The sequence below is a fragment of the Tarenaya hassleriana genome, unplaced genomic scaffold (genome assembly GCF_000463585.1).
Source record: "Tarenaya hassleriana unplaced genomic scaffold, ASM46358v1 Cleome9, whole genome shotgun sequence".
In the NCBI taxonomy this organism is placed as follows: Eukaryota; Viridiplantae; Streptophyta; class Magnoliopsida; order Brassicales; family Cleomaceae; genus Tarenaya; species Tarenaya hassleriana.
Window position 1 is genome coordinate 50,224 of NW_010971389.1, and position 12,750 is coordinate 62,973.

Consider the following 12,750-nt stretch of genomic DNA (forward strand, 5'->3'; position numbering starts at 1 on the left):
AATATAAAAATTGAAAGATGATGATTTTTCAAAAATCGATTAAACCAAATTTAAATATAATAAAAAAATTATTGTGAAGATTAAATATTTTTTATCAATAAAAATAGAAACCAAAAGGAATCAAACCAAAATTAATATAAAAATTGTATGATTATAGTTTTTTTTTTAAATTAAAATAATGAAATTGAATGAAACTGAACTAAATTCGGACTGAGATGACACCCTGTCATAAATCATGAAAAACCTAGACCGGTGTATACATGAAACGGTATATCTTGTAATGGGTCGTTAAGCGAAGGCCCAACGTCATTATAACTTATAGCCCAAATTGCTATAATTTGGGATTTTTTTTTTATTTTTCAAAATTTAAAGGAAAACTCTTGAAGAAAATTGGAAAATAATTAGAGAGGCGGAGGGGTTTAGTTAGGGCTTTTGAAAGTTCGATTTCTGCATCTGCCTCTCTCCTCTCTCTCCTCTATCTCTCTCCTTCGCCGGGAAACCATGATTCGCGGCGGAAGAAGCTACGTCACCTCTCCTCCCGTTTTCTCTAACGACGCCAAGAAGCTCCTAGTCTGCACATCGAACGTCGTCTCCGTCTTCAGCGTCGCCACTGGCTTACAGGTACACAAACTTCCCTCACTTCGAATCGGAATTGTCTCATGGTGTTTCCTCCGATTTGATCATGTTTGGTTTTCTCTATATGGGTTTAGATTGCGTCGCTCGAGGGTCATACATCGCTGGTAACGACGGTGATTGTTGTTCCGGCGACGAGTCCAGCCGGCAAAATTCTCTGTTATTGTTGGACGGCGTCGCTTGATGGGACTATTAGGTACTGGGATTTCTCGGCGCCGGAGATGTTGAAGACCATCGATGTCCGGCTTCCCGTTTACTCTATGGTAAGTAAAATTCAGTACTTGCAGTTCATATCAATCTGTTTGGTAACTGGGAAAATATGGACAATTTCATGAGAGAAAAAATACGTACGGATGCTGCAATCAGCTCTGTAGTGTTATTGGAATCTCCATTTTTTTTTTCTGGGTCATTGAGAAATGACTTGAAATTCGTTTGTGAATCGAGTAGTTTGAGGTTTTGGAAGTGCTGGTTTCTGATTTGTTTTCCGTTTGTAGGTGATTCCACTTCTATTGAGTGAACCAAATCAGAGTCAGACTGGCCACGAAACTCGTGATTTAATTGCTTATGTTTCGGTTGAGGATACAAGTTCTGTCAAAGGAGGAACCAAAGTTTTGCGTGGACATATCCGAAAATGTAATCTAACTAAAGCCCGTCTTGCTCGTGGAGATACTTTGAGAGAGGTTAGCTTACAGAGTTATTTATGTTAAATCTTCTGCAGGCAATCTTGCCCTGTTTGATTTGTATTCGGTTCTTTGCTTATTTTCTTACGCAGACAGAAGATCCAAAATCTATTGTTACTAGTCCCTCGGGACAATTTTTTGGTATTCGTCACAAGTGCAAAATCCATTTATGGAATGTCCCTTCTGGGGAATTCAAGGGAGCTGTAGAAAAGAAGATGACACTACATCACACGAAGGTTATTAATGTGTTCACCTTCCACCCAACAGAGAGAATTATAGCTGCCGGTGATGTGACGGGAAGAATTTTAATATGGAGAGGATTTGGAAATAAAAAACTTGCTTCGGGTGATAAAACGGCAAAGAGTAGATCGGCGGACGATATGGAGGATGGCCCTGGAGTGAGGGGTGGAGATGATACTGATTCCTGTACCACATGGCACTGGCACTCTGCTGGAGTTAATGTCCTTAATTTCTCTTCTGATGGAGCATACCTGTACTCAGGTGTGCTGACCTTATCTTCTTCTTGATATCGTATATCTTATAATGAGTGTGTGTGTGTGTGTATTATTTGCAGCAGGCATGTCATCCAATTGAAACTGTGTAATGGATCTTGTCTATGAATTTGACTTTTTAGGTGGAAAGGAAGGGGTTCTAGTCGTTTGGCAGTTGGACACAGGGAAGAAGAAATTTTTACCTAGGATTGGATCTCCCTTATTGTACTTTACATTCTCTTCAGACCCAACTCTTTCTTCTGTAAGTCTGAGCATATTGTGCATATTCTAACGTATGATCTGCAGAAAGCAATGGAAGACTTGTTGGTTTTACTAAAATCAAGCCTTCCAGGTTACTTGTGCAGATAATCAACTGCATCTTCTTACAATGCCATCCATGGAGATATTAAATTCCATCTCAGGAATCAAGGTCTGTCTTAAAATCTTGTAAAGCATCTGGACGCTTTTTGTTCTTGTAGTGTAAAATGTTTCTCAGATTCTGAATATTATTGATAACTGCTACGTCTTATATAAATTGGTGCTTTCATGAATCGTCTATGGCGTTTACTTCATGTGCATGTTATTGTTTACAGCCTCCTCCATCCTTGCCTAAAATGTACGAAGGCCTGGCTAGGACTGTTGACTTTGACCGTTCTTCTGGTTTAGTTGCTATATGCACGGAGAATTATTGTGTTCAACTTTACAGCCTCTTCAATGACCGTGGGATCTCAGAGGTTAGCATGAGCAGTTCACATTTATCCTCAGAGATTCCCTTTTTACTTTCAACTGTCAAAGAATGCTCTAAGTTGGTGTGATAGAATTGGAAATTTATTTTTTGTTACTATTGTTTCAGGTTCAAGTTTGCGAGAGAAACCACCAACCGGGTGATGAAGTCACGGTAAATACTTTTCCCGATCGGCATATCTGCTTTAGTATCACTAATCTGTCTGGTGAAGAGCTGATTCCTCTGTGTTCTTCTCGCTTGATGATTGTTTGAAAATGTGCCGTTAGGTTGTGGTGACAGCAGTTGCTCTCTCTCCGGATGGCTCTCTGATGAGTACAGCTGAGGTGAAACTTCCAGAAGATGGCATAGGAGGCTTAGTATGCCTCAAGTTTTGGGTGTCTGAACCACCCAACAAATCTTTCAACTTGTCCACAATCGTATATGAACCTCACAGGTCTAACATTTTACCGCGATGGGTAGTTGAACTTTATATGTTATGATAATCGCCAATTGGATTCTCACGTATTGCACATTTGTTTAAAACTGGTGTATGTAGAGCTTCTATCTTAACCTTGGGAAATCTAAACTCGATGAATATGCAACCATTTTTTATATCAATTACATTGTTGTAACGTTTTCCGTACTTGTAACAGGGATTCTGGTGTCTCAGCAATTGCCTTCCACCCTAACCGTCGCATGGCTGTGAGCACATCATCCTGTGGGGACTTCAAGGTAATTTTAAATCGTTTATATGTATGTTTTTTCGGTGTAACTGGTCATGTAAATTTTATCCTTTTCTGTTCTTTTTCTAATACGACACTTGTTCCAGATATGGGTGTGCAACAGTGATAAGAATCAGACGCTTAGCTGGACATGTCATGCTGTTGGCTCTTACAAGTATTTTTTTCTTTACACATCTGAAACTTTAACATCTCGTTTCTGGTATATGACTTGGGATCATTGCAATTGACTATATTTCGGTCAAATCTTTTCCAGGAGAAGGCCAATGATGGCTGCTGCATTTTCCGGAGATGGTTCTGTTTTGGCTGTTGCTGCTGAAAATGTTATTACCCTTTGGAACCCAGACAAAAATATTCTCTTGGCTGTATTAGGAGAGACTCTTGCGGTAAACGATACGAAATTTTCTACTCCTATTTGCACAATATGAAGCTTTTTCATGTGGTAACTATTAAATCTATCGACTGATCACAGCCAATTGTGAGACTTTCATTCGTTGGGAAGTCAGAGTTTCTTGTGGCTGCATCGCACGGTTCAACACCCCAGTTATCTGTCTGGAATATGTCAAAGCTATCTTTATCATGGTCCTATAGGATACACATGGAAGGTAATCGTATCTTTCCAGTGTTTATCATGTCTACTCCTTTCACCTTCTCTCTGTGAATTCTTGATGTTTGGCTTTGGCTTAGTAACAACATTCGTTTCCTCGTGCAGCGCTAGCCACTGCTGTGGATTCATCATCTTTTGCAGTTTTGGCCTTGCTTCCGGAATCTCTTGTGTCAGTCAAGTCTAATGAAGATGCCTTTAACGGGAGAGATGGTGCAGTTCTCTTCTTTAACGGGTCGGATCCTACACCTGCAGCTATGTGGTCTGTAACACAGGTATGGTCTCTTCATAGAACTACTTGAACACGTTGAATGTTATTTTCCATCAAAGTGTGGCATTCGGTTCTTTTTGTTGTAAATTCATCAAGAAAACGGCCTAATCAACATGTGAATATATGACTATTGCAGGCAAGGGGAGGATCGCTTTCGTTTATCGAAGGAAATCAAACTTATACGATGAACGATCAAACATCACCATCAGACGAGAAACCATCTCGGTTACTTCTTGCCTACGTAAACGGAGACCATGAATACGTTCTTTTCGACCCACACAGCGATGAATCACACGAGCGCAGCGTCATTGATTACGAGAGTGTCGCTGCTCACGAAGAGACAGGTAAGTAATGGGTTCATAGATACTCCGACAAAGACCCTTGTCCCTGATCAGTTATATTTAACTGAAAGTTTCGACCTTTTCAGGGGAATATGGATATGCGACCTTGTACGGACAGTTGCCGGATTACGACAAGAGGAGACAAGAGGAGAAGGAGAAGACATGGTCGATAACGGTGTCGGCGGAGAGACCATGGGAGAAGATATTCAGTGGGTCGACTCTCAATTTCCCACCTCTCCCTAAATTATGCGCCTCCTTTTTGGAGGCCCTCTTGCATATGAATGAAAACGCCTGAACTTGTTGAATGGTTTTTTCTTTCAAAGCATTAACACATTACCCGTGATTTTGTCTCCAAAGCTTCGGTTCCTGTAATAGTTTTCATGTTTTGGGATTTAATATAATTAGTTTTTGTTTTGTTTTCTTCTTCTTTATTTTAATTTTGTTTCATGTTATATATATATGTATATATATGAGCGTTTTTGTTTTTGTCTCTTTAAAGTATAAATATTGTTTTATTACTAGTATTAAAATTAGATAAAATTCTGTTACATGTGTCTACTAATTTACCCCTCAATCTTTTTTTTTTTTTGGGGTTTTCTTTTCACTTGGTCTTAAAGGCAAAAATGAATGTTATTATCATCATCATCATGATTATAACTATTATTATTGGTAAAATTCAAATTACCATATTATTATTGGAGTTGGTAAGAAATACACGTTTAAGAATGGATTCTTATTATTTCTATACAACTTTTCTTGTGTAGATCATATAGTTCGAACTAATTTGATTCGTACAATATGTTCAAAAGCGTCTAATAGTGTGTATATATATATATATATTGTTATCATCATAATGGAGATTTTTTAATGTAAAGATTTAGTTTTTGGTGTATGCTGACATATATACGGACGATACCAAAAACAACTAAATAAAAGTTTTGAAAAGTAGATATTTTATACACAAAAATTGATTTTGGAGATGTTACGACATAATATCTAACGACTGTGAGAATATTCTTTAGAAAGAGAGGAATCGAAATCTTCCAAACCCCAAAACTCTTCCTTCTCTTCTTCTTCCTCTTCCTCTGCCATTTTCCACTTCTCTCTCTCTATCTCTCCCCCTTGAAGCACTTCCAAAACCTGTAACACATAATAATAATATTGACCCACTGATTTATCCAATAAAAATAAAATAAATACAATATTTAAAATATTTGTAAAACATATCCATGATTTGGAAAAGGTATTTTTGGATCATATTTTTTTTTATTGAATTTATTACAAAGTTAGGAAGAATCATCTTTTTTTAGGGTCTTATCATTATGGAATAATAGTTGTTTGCCTGTTTCTCGCTTTATGTATAACTTATATTATTTACTTGTTTACTTTAATTTAAAAAAGAAACATAATTTTCATTACCAAACACCACAAGCGTGTGTGTGTGTATATATATAAAACCGAACAGTCAAACTTTTGAGAAAGCAATCCGGACGCTAATAAATAAATTTATGTTTTTGTTCTGAAATATAAAATAAAGGTGTAAAATATGTGAATTATTAATAAAGAGATAAATTTATGTGCACTAATTTACGACACTTCCACTTGTGGGTCGTGAAGCTGATGAGCAAACTGAAGCGAACCTTGAGTAATCATTGACCACGACATCCCTAATTATGAATAATAATTATTAATTATCATAATCTCAAAATAATCTAAATTAACATCTACTTCTTGCGTGGATTGAAAGTGAAAAAAAAAAGAAGGTTAAAGACTATTATTTTTCGATAAATTAGAAGCTGCCATCTAAAGTTATAATTTATAAAAAAAAAACTATTTTTGTACGTATAATAAAACAAAACAACTCTTAAATATTAATTACTACGTTCTAAGTATCAAAAACCAAACCCTAGTAGAGTATTAGGAGTGTAGATATATTTTTTAATTAATAATTTGTAGAAAATGATTTGGAAAAATGTCATGTAAAAAATTTTCAAAATACGACAAAACAAAAAACATATATATATACATGCATATATATATATATATATATATATCACCTGGATCATGGAAGGTCGAGATGAAGAAGAAGAACGGATGCATAAAGAGGCAGCAAAAGCGAGACGATGAAGATGATGAACATCGAACTCTCCTTGGAGCATTGGATCCACAATTTTCTCTATTTCCCCTTTTTTTAATATTGGTTTCGCCTGTTTACGTAAACCACACGCATTGAATTCATTATGATAACGTAATTAATGTTTTTGTTCCAATAACAATCGAATGCATCATGTGATTTCTTATTAATTTAAACTGTAACATATGGTTTGAAATTATTAATGAACGCCCTTGAATTCAGCTAATTTGGACCGACGGGAAAAAATAATAGTAATATTAATTAACGCCCTTAAGTTCAGCTAATTTGGACCGATGGGAAAAAATAATAGTAATATGTCTGTTGTTACATATGGAGCATTGAATCACTGGATTTTCTTTTTCTTATTTTTTTTTATAAAATATAGAATTTAAAATCTATGTTTGTTGCATATCTAAGGTCTAGATTCTATATTATTTATATAGATTAATTTTGGTCTTAACAATAAGAAAAAAAACAAAAAAAAAACTGAAATGGAAATTCACGCATAATAATAGCTGAAGCTTTGAGAATCGGACTTGAAGTATGTTTTTTGAAGGGTAAAATCCATTTAAAATCCTAAATTTATAAATTGGTGGAAAATTAATTTCTAAACTTTTAACTAGACAAATTTATTTCTAATAATTAGTTTTCCAACATTTTGCAGATTTAGAAATTTTATGGATTTTCCCGTTTTTTAGTGGGTATATGAGATTTTATTCAGTATTTATTCTATATATAATCGAAAATTAGTTGAAGCAAAATATGATTATATTATAATAATAATAATAATAATAATAATAATAATAATAATAATAATAATAATAATAATAATAATAATTAAAAAAAAGGATGAGGAGAAATACCCAGTAGTGTAAGCTTTGGTGAGAAGCATCCACAGGTTTTCTACCAGAAATGAGCTCAAGCAACAGCACTCCAAATGCAAACACATCTGTCTTCTCATCCACAATCCCATGTTTATAGTACTCTGGTGCTAAGTGCCTGTGTGCGTTTTTTTCATAATTAAAAAAAATTCAATTTCATGAAAATTATTGAAAACCCAAAAAAGAAAATGAAAAGATTGTGTTATTATATGATAATACCCAAATGTGCCTTCAATTGGTGCAATTGAATGGTGAGACCATTGAGAAGGAAGCCATTTTGCCAACCCAAAATCAGATATCTACAGAAACCCACATGCCAAACACAGAGTCAGGGTCAAGACTTTGTATCATTATTATTATTATTATTATTATATGAAAGATGTAATTTTTTTATATAAAAAGTGGAAAAAGGTAAAATTATATAAAACCTGAGGTTGAAAATCTTGGGTTAATAAGACATTGGAGGATTTAATGTCTCTGTGGATGATCCTTCTCTGACAACCTTTGTGCAAGTAATGAAGCCCTTTTGCTGTCCCTATGGCTATCTTGTACCTTCTTTCCCATTCCAAAGGTCTCGAGTTTTCATCTGAAATCATTTCTCAACATGTTTCATTCAAGCAGGACAAAGAATTTCATTAAAAAAAAACAGGATCAAGAAGGGAAAACTTTCTAGAGAGAGAGAGAGAGAGGGAGATTCAGCTCAAATTATGGACCTTTCTTCAAGTGTTTCGCAAACTAAGACGAACCCAAGATCAGAAACAGCGAAATTTTTAAACTTGTCAAAAAATGAGAAAGACCCAGAGCCAAAAACATCCAAGAATTTGAAGAAAGTTTGCATCTTTATGAAGATTATGCATTCTGGGGGGGATTACCATGTAGAAGAGAAGCGAGAGATCCTCTGGAAGAGAAGGGGAAGACAAGATAGAGACCATTATCGATGCAACAGCCAACAAGAGACAAGACATTAGGGTGTGAGACATGTCCTATTGTCCCAATCTCCGTAAGAAACTCTTTCTCTCTCCTCTCCTCTCTCCCTCCCCTCGTTATCCTCTTCACAGCAATCTCTTCTCCATTCCCTAATACCCCCTTGTACACCTCTGCAAACCCTCCTCTCCCCACCAAATTCTCTGCAACGAAAACCCATTTAGAGAGAGAAAAACAAAAAAAGGGGAAATCTTTTCAGACAGTCATTAAGTGATATAGAGACAGAACCTGGGCTGAAACCCTCGGTGGCATCAGAGAGTTCCTCAAAGGAGAAACATTTCCAAGTGGGTCTCTGAAACTGATCCGTTTCTTGGTTACCCTCGAAGAACTTGTCGGCTTTTACAGCATCTTCGATCTCGGATTCGGGATTGAAATTGCGTCTTTTGAAGGAGAAGATGCGTTTGAAGCTGTTGCTTCGAATGTACTTCATCTTCTTGGGTGGAACAGCGAAGAAAAAAAAAACGAAACCTACGAGAGAGACAAACAACAGTGGAGGAGCTCGAGGAATGTAAATGTGTAATATATAGTAATAGAAACTTGAAAAACAGATAACAGAAGGAGATTGGATACACAAAACAAATTAAGAAAAAAGGGCAAAAAAACAAATAAATTGGTCTTGATTCCTTGTGGAATCCACTTGGCATACGATAAGTGTGGTTTTATTGTTCACCGGTTGAATATTTATGTACAACCAAAAAAGGCATTGACCAAACACAGTAACAAAAAAAAAAGATTTTTTTTTTCTCTATGGACATTGAATTCGATGTTATATCGAAGAGTCAAGCCTAACATATTTTGCTTGATGAAGTGAAACCCATGGTTAGGTATACTCCAAATTCATCCCAAGTCCCTAGGCCTAACGCGCACAATATCCAATTAGGATTTTTTTTTTTCTTGTGAAAATTCTAGGACCCATCATATTAATTTTATTTTTATTTTAATAATAGGTTAAGAAATAGATCGCTTCTTTATTTGCGATTTCAGGGATCAATTATATTTAAACCAGTTGGTTTTTGAAGAATCTAGAGCATATTGCTATATTTATTATCACAGATCTGATAGTTTCTTTTAAGATTTACTCCCTACATTTTTAAATAATTGATGTTTTAGATTTTTTTCACATTTTTTAAAGAAATATAAAAAGTCATATATATCCTTATTTAATTAAAGGTATTATTGGGAATTGTTTTTTATTAAAATTGGAATTGATTAGTTTTAATTAAGGGTATAATTGAGAATTATTTTAAAAAGTTTAGATACAAAATCTGCAATGACATCTATTTAGAAACAAAAAAAAAATATCTAAAACGTGAATTATTTTTCTTCAAATCCTAAATTAATGCATGAAAAGTTGAAAACGACGCCGGAACAAAACATGCGTATATATTTATTTATGGTACTATTTGTGCCAAAAAAAAAAACAAACGGTTCTATAAATAGTAAACGATTAAATATTTATTTCTCTGAATTCTGAAATATATCTCATTAACCATAGTTATTGGTAGTTGTACTTTTTATATGTATCCCATAATTGCATCGTAATGATGAATATATTCAATTCACATTATATATATAATATTACGGATGAAAGCAATATTATCCAACCCGAACCGGTGAAGAGGCAACACATGTTTCAGTTTCAGTTCAACTGTGTAGTCATCGTCTTCTCTTTGTCTTATTTACTTTCATAATTCGAGTGTCTGAAGGTGATTGGTCCACATCGTTCCATGGCAATATTTATTACGAAAAATATCATTCAAATGGAAAACAAATGATTAACGATAGATGCCCATTTTGGTACGGTTTTTCCCAATTTAACCATACCGAAAAATATGATATTTTTTTTTTTCTAATCTGAATTGTTTAAAATTTACTAACGATATTATTTGAATAAGAATAGAATCAAATCCACCCGAATTTTAAAAAAATCATAAATTTCTTAAGAAATTTTATTTTTTTAATAAAAATCGAAACCGAACCCAATTGGAATTAAAATCGAACCGAGATGAATATTAAATAATAATCGGTATATATTTTTATAAAACCGAAAAAAATCAAATCGAACCATTCTTAAACCGAATTCAAATACGAAAGGTTCGCCCTAATTTGTTGATTATAGAGGTTTCTTTTAAATCTTATGCGGACCGGCCCGACCGATTTGAATGAACATTATCTCGACACGTGGCGTCCATATTTCGTGTTTTATCCATGACTGCGTACTGACTAATGTGATCGAACGAGTGAATGGAACAGTTTACTTAATCCCATGGAGATAATATGTTATAGGAATCATGGTTGTTAATCATTTTCTTAATTTGGATTTATTAGCTTGAGGTTTATGCTTTGAATTTCATATAATATTTGGTTCGTTGGGAGATAACGATTTACTTAAACTTAAAAAAAACAATTAAAAATAATCGTTAATCGGGCTCATGTCGATTTAATTTCACTTCCATACGTTTTGATTATATATTATCTTAATTTGGATTAATATTTAATTTTTTTAAAGAGAAAATTACATATTAATATACGAACTTATAAAAAGGACTTTACCCTTCAACAAAAAAGAAAAACTTATAAAAAGATCTCACATAAATGCATCAATTTTAAAAAAAAAATTAAAAAAAATACACCAATTCTTCTCAAAAAACCTCTGTGGTATTTGAGAATCGTTTAAAAATTTAAAATTTAATTTTATGGTAGTTTTAAAGATTTAATTTATATGTGATTCTTCTACAAATTCGTGAATTGATATATGATTTCACTTTTTTTTAAAGATTCTCGTGAATAATAATTTTTTTATATCCGTTGATTAAAACCGGTTACAAATTAAAATACACATATGATTCGATTTTAGAAAGAAAAAAATGTAAATCAAACAGAGAACCATATAGACAGCCCCACGTAATATGAAATGCATTGTCTCCAATGGTAAATAAATTAAAATACGAAAAGGGTTACCCATATATTATAAAAAATTTCATAATAGAATTTAAATTGACAAAATAACTGGAGAATCCACTGTGGAGTATAGCGTTTCAGTGACATATGGTGATAGAGAAAAAAGACATGAAAATAACTTCCGTCACAAATAAATTAAGCATTATATATACGCATTTATACATATACATAAATATTTGTGTATATATACACGTACACACACATATAAAAGAGCACGAAAAACAACTCAAAAAAGCATTTAAGACGGCGACGTTTTTCTGTTCTTCACGAGCTCCGAGTGTTGATTCTTAATAATACAGACAGCGACAAGAGGAGCCTACACTTTCTTTTAATTCGAATTTTTTTTAATAATAGTAAAATATTTTTTGTGTGTTATTCACAATTTGCATGTAAAGATTACCAATGGTGGTTAGACATATACAACATACCTTTATATAATCAATCAGTGATTTAATAGATGAATTCTTTATTCATATATATTCACATCAACACAAAATATGTAAGATAACCCCTATCATATTAGATTTGACAACTTAGAGTTTTTGGTAATATATGTATATATTAAAGGGATTTTACCGTTACCGAAGTACGCATGCATTGCAAATTGCAAGAATGTTTACTTTTGCATCTCTCACGAGGTTGTTCGGTGAAGAATCAACATCATCAATATCAAATCGCCTTAGTTCCAAATTTATTTAGGGTCGGTTGAATATATTTTTCATTTTCACTTATTTAAATTTTACGTTATCTCTTTCGAAATTTGTAACAAATTCAAATCGGTGAAGAATCACAGTAAAAATTTTATTGGATTTTTTCTATAAATGGAGAATAAATCTGTTAGAATGGGAAAAAAAAGGTGAACTAGATTTTGATGTATGTAGACCTTCATTTGAACATGAATATTTGGACCTAATTCCATCGTAATCATATGAATATTCACACGTATAAAAGCGGTCTTGAACTGTAAAGTAGAAATTTCTAACTTCTAGGGTTTAATTTGTATTTCGTTTCCTTGAGGCCCAACTGAAAGCCCATGGGCCGAATTGAAAGAAATTGGGTCTATCTTGATATATTAGCTCATTAGCAGCCTTTCTGTATAAATTTCCCCCTAAATCGATTTGATTTTTCTATTCAACATCTTTAAAATGTATTTATTTTGATATTATTTCATGTTCAACTTTCATTAATCGATTTGATTTGTCTCTCACAAACAACGTTCTATCATAGTTTTCTCATCTTCTTCTTCACAGAAAAGAAGGAATGCTAGACGCGTACTTCTGCTCAAACATTTCAATGTTTCCTAGAT

General features: G+C 33.6%; 2 protein-coding genes across 2 annotated transcripts; one reads left to right on the top strand and one right to left on the bottom strand.

Moving 5' to 3' along the window:
• The first annotated feature begins 392 nt into the window (after window positions 1–392).
• LOC104803489 (WD repeat-containing protein 75) lies at window positions 393–4,903 on the top strand. Its single transcript, XM_010527421.2, has 16 exons — window positions 393–621; window positions 711–896; window positions 1,128–1,313; window positions 1,406–1,814; window positions 1,948–2,066; window positions 2,157–2,234; window positions 2,398–2,538; window positions 2,658–2,702; window positions 2,816–2,982; window positions 3,182–3,260; window positions 3,358–3,425; window positions 3,525–3,654; window positions 3,741–3,873; window positions 3,981–4,147; window positions 4,280–4,487; window positions 4,571–4,903. Exons 1-16 carry the CDS (start codon window positions 502–504, stop codon window positions 4,777–4,779), a joined length of 2,445 nt encoding a protein of 814 aa, XP_010525723.1. The 5' UTR covers window positions 393–501; the 3' UTR covers window positions 4,780–4,903.
• A 492-nt stretch (window positions 4,904–5,395) lies between these two features.
• Window positions 5,396–9,252, bottom strand: LOC104803490 (receptor-like cytosolic serine/threonine-protein kinase RBK2). Its single transcript, XM_010527422.1, has 7 exons — window positions 8,712–9,252; window positions 8,372–8,626; window positions 7,928–8,085; window positions 7,719–7,798; window positions 7,482–7,617; window positions 6,542–6,691; window positions 5,396–5,624 (listed from the first exon to the last, which is right to left on the bottom strand). Exons 1-7 carry the CDS (start codon window positions 8,911–8,913, stop codon window positions 5,481–5,483), a joined length of 1,125 nt encoding a protein of 374 aa, XP_010525724.1. The 5' UTR covers window positions 8,914–9,252; the 3' UTR covers window positions 5,396–5,480.
• Window positions 9,253–12,750: the final 3,498 nt, after the last annotated feature.

Bases quoted from the DNA above. Each gene is read 5' to 3' on its own strand.
- LOC104803489 (XM_010527421.2), top strand. From the start codon at position 502: ATGATTCGCGGCGGAAGAAGCTACGTCACCTCTCCTCCCGTTTTCTCT. The intron at 897-1,127 runs GTAAGTAAAATT...TTCCGTTTGTAG, and splicing joins GGCTTCCCGTTTACTCTATG to GTGATTCCACTTCTATTGAG. The intron at 2,983-3,181 runs GTCTAACATTTT...TACTTGTAACAG, and splicing joins ATCGTATATGAACCTCACAG to GGATTCTGGTGTCTCAGCAA.
- LOC104803490 (XM_010527422.1), bottom strand. From the start codon at position 8,913: ATGAAGTACATTCGAAGCAACAGCTTCAAACGCATCTTCTCCTTCAAA. The intron at 8,627-8,711 runs GTTCTGTCTCTA...TTTTCGTTGCAG, and splicing joins CACCGAGGGTTTCAGCCCAG to AGAATTTGGTGGGGAGAGGA. The intron at 8,086-8,371 runs GTAATCCCCCCC...AAATGATTTCAG, and splicing joins TCTCGCTTCTCTTCTACATG to ATGAAAACTCGAGACCTTTG.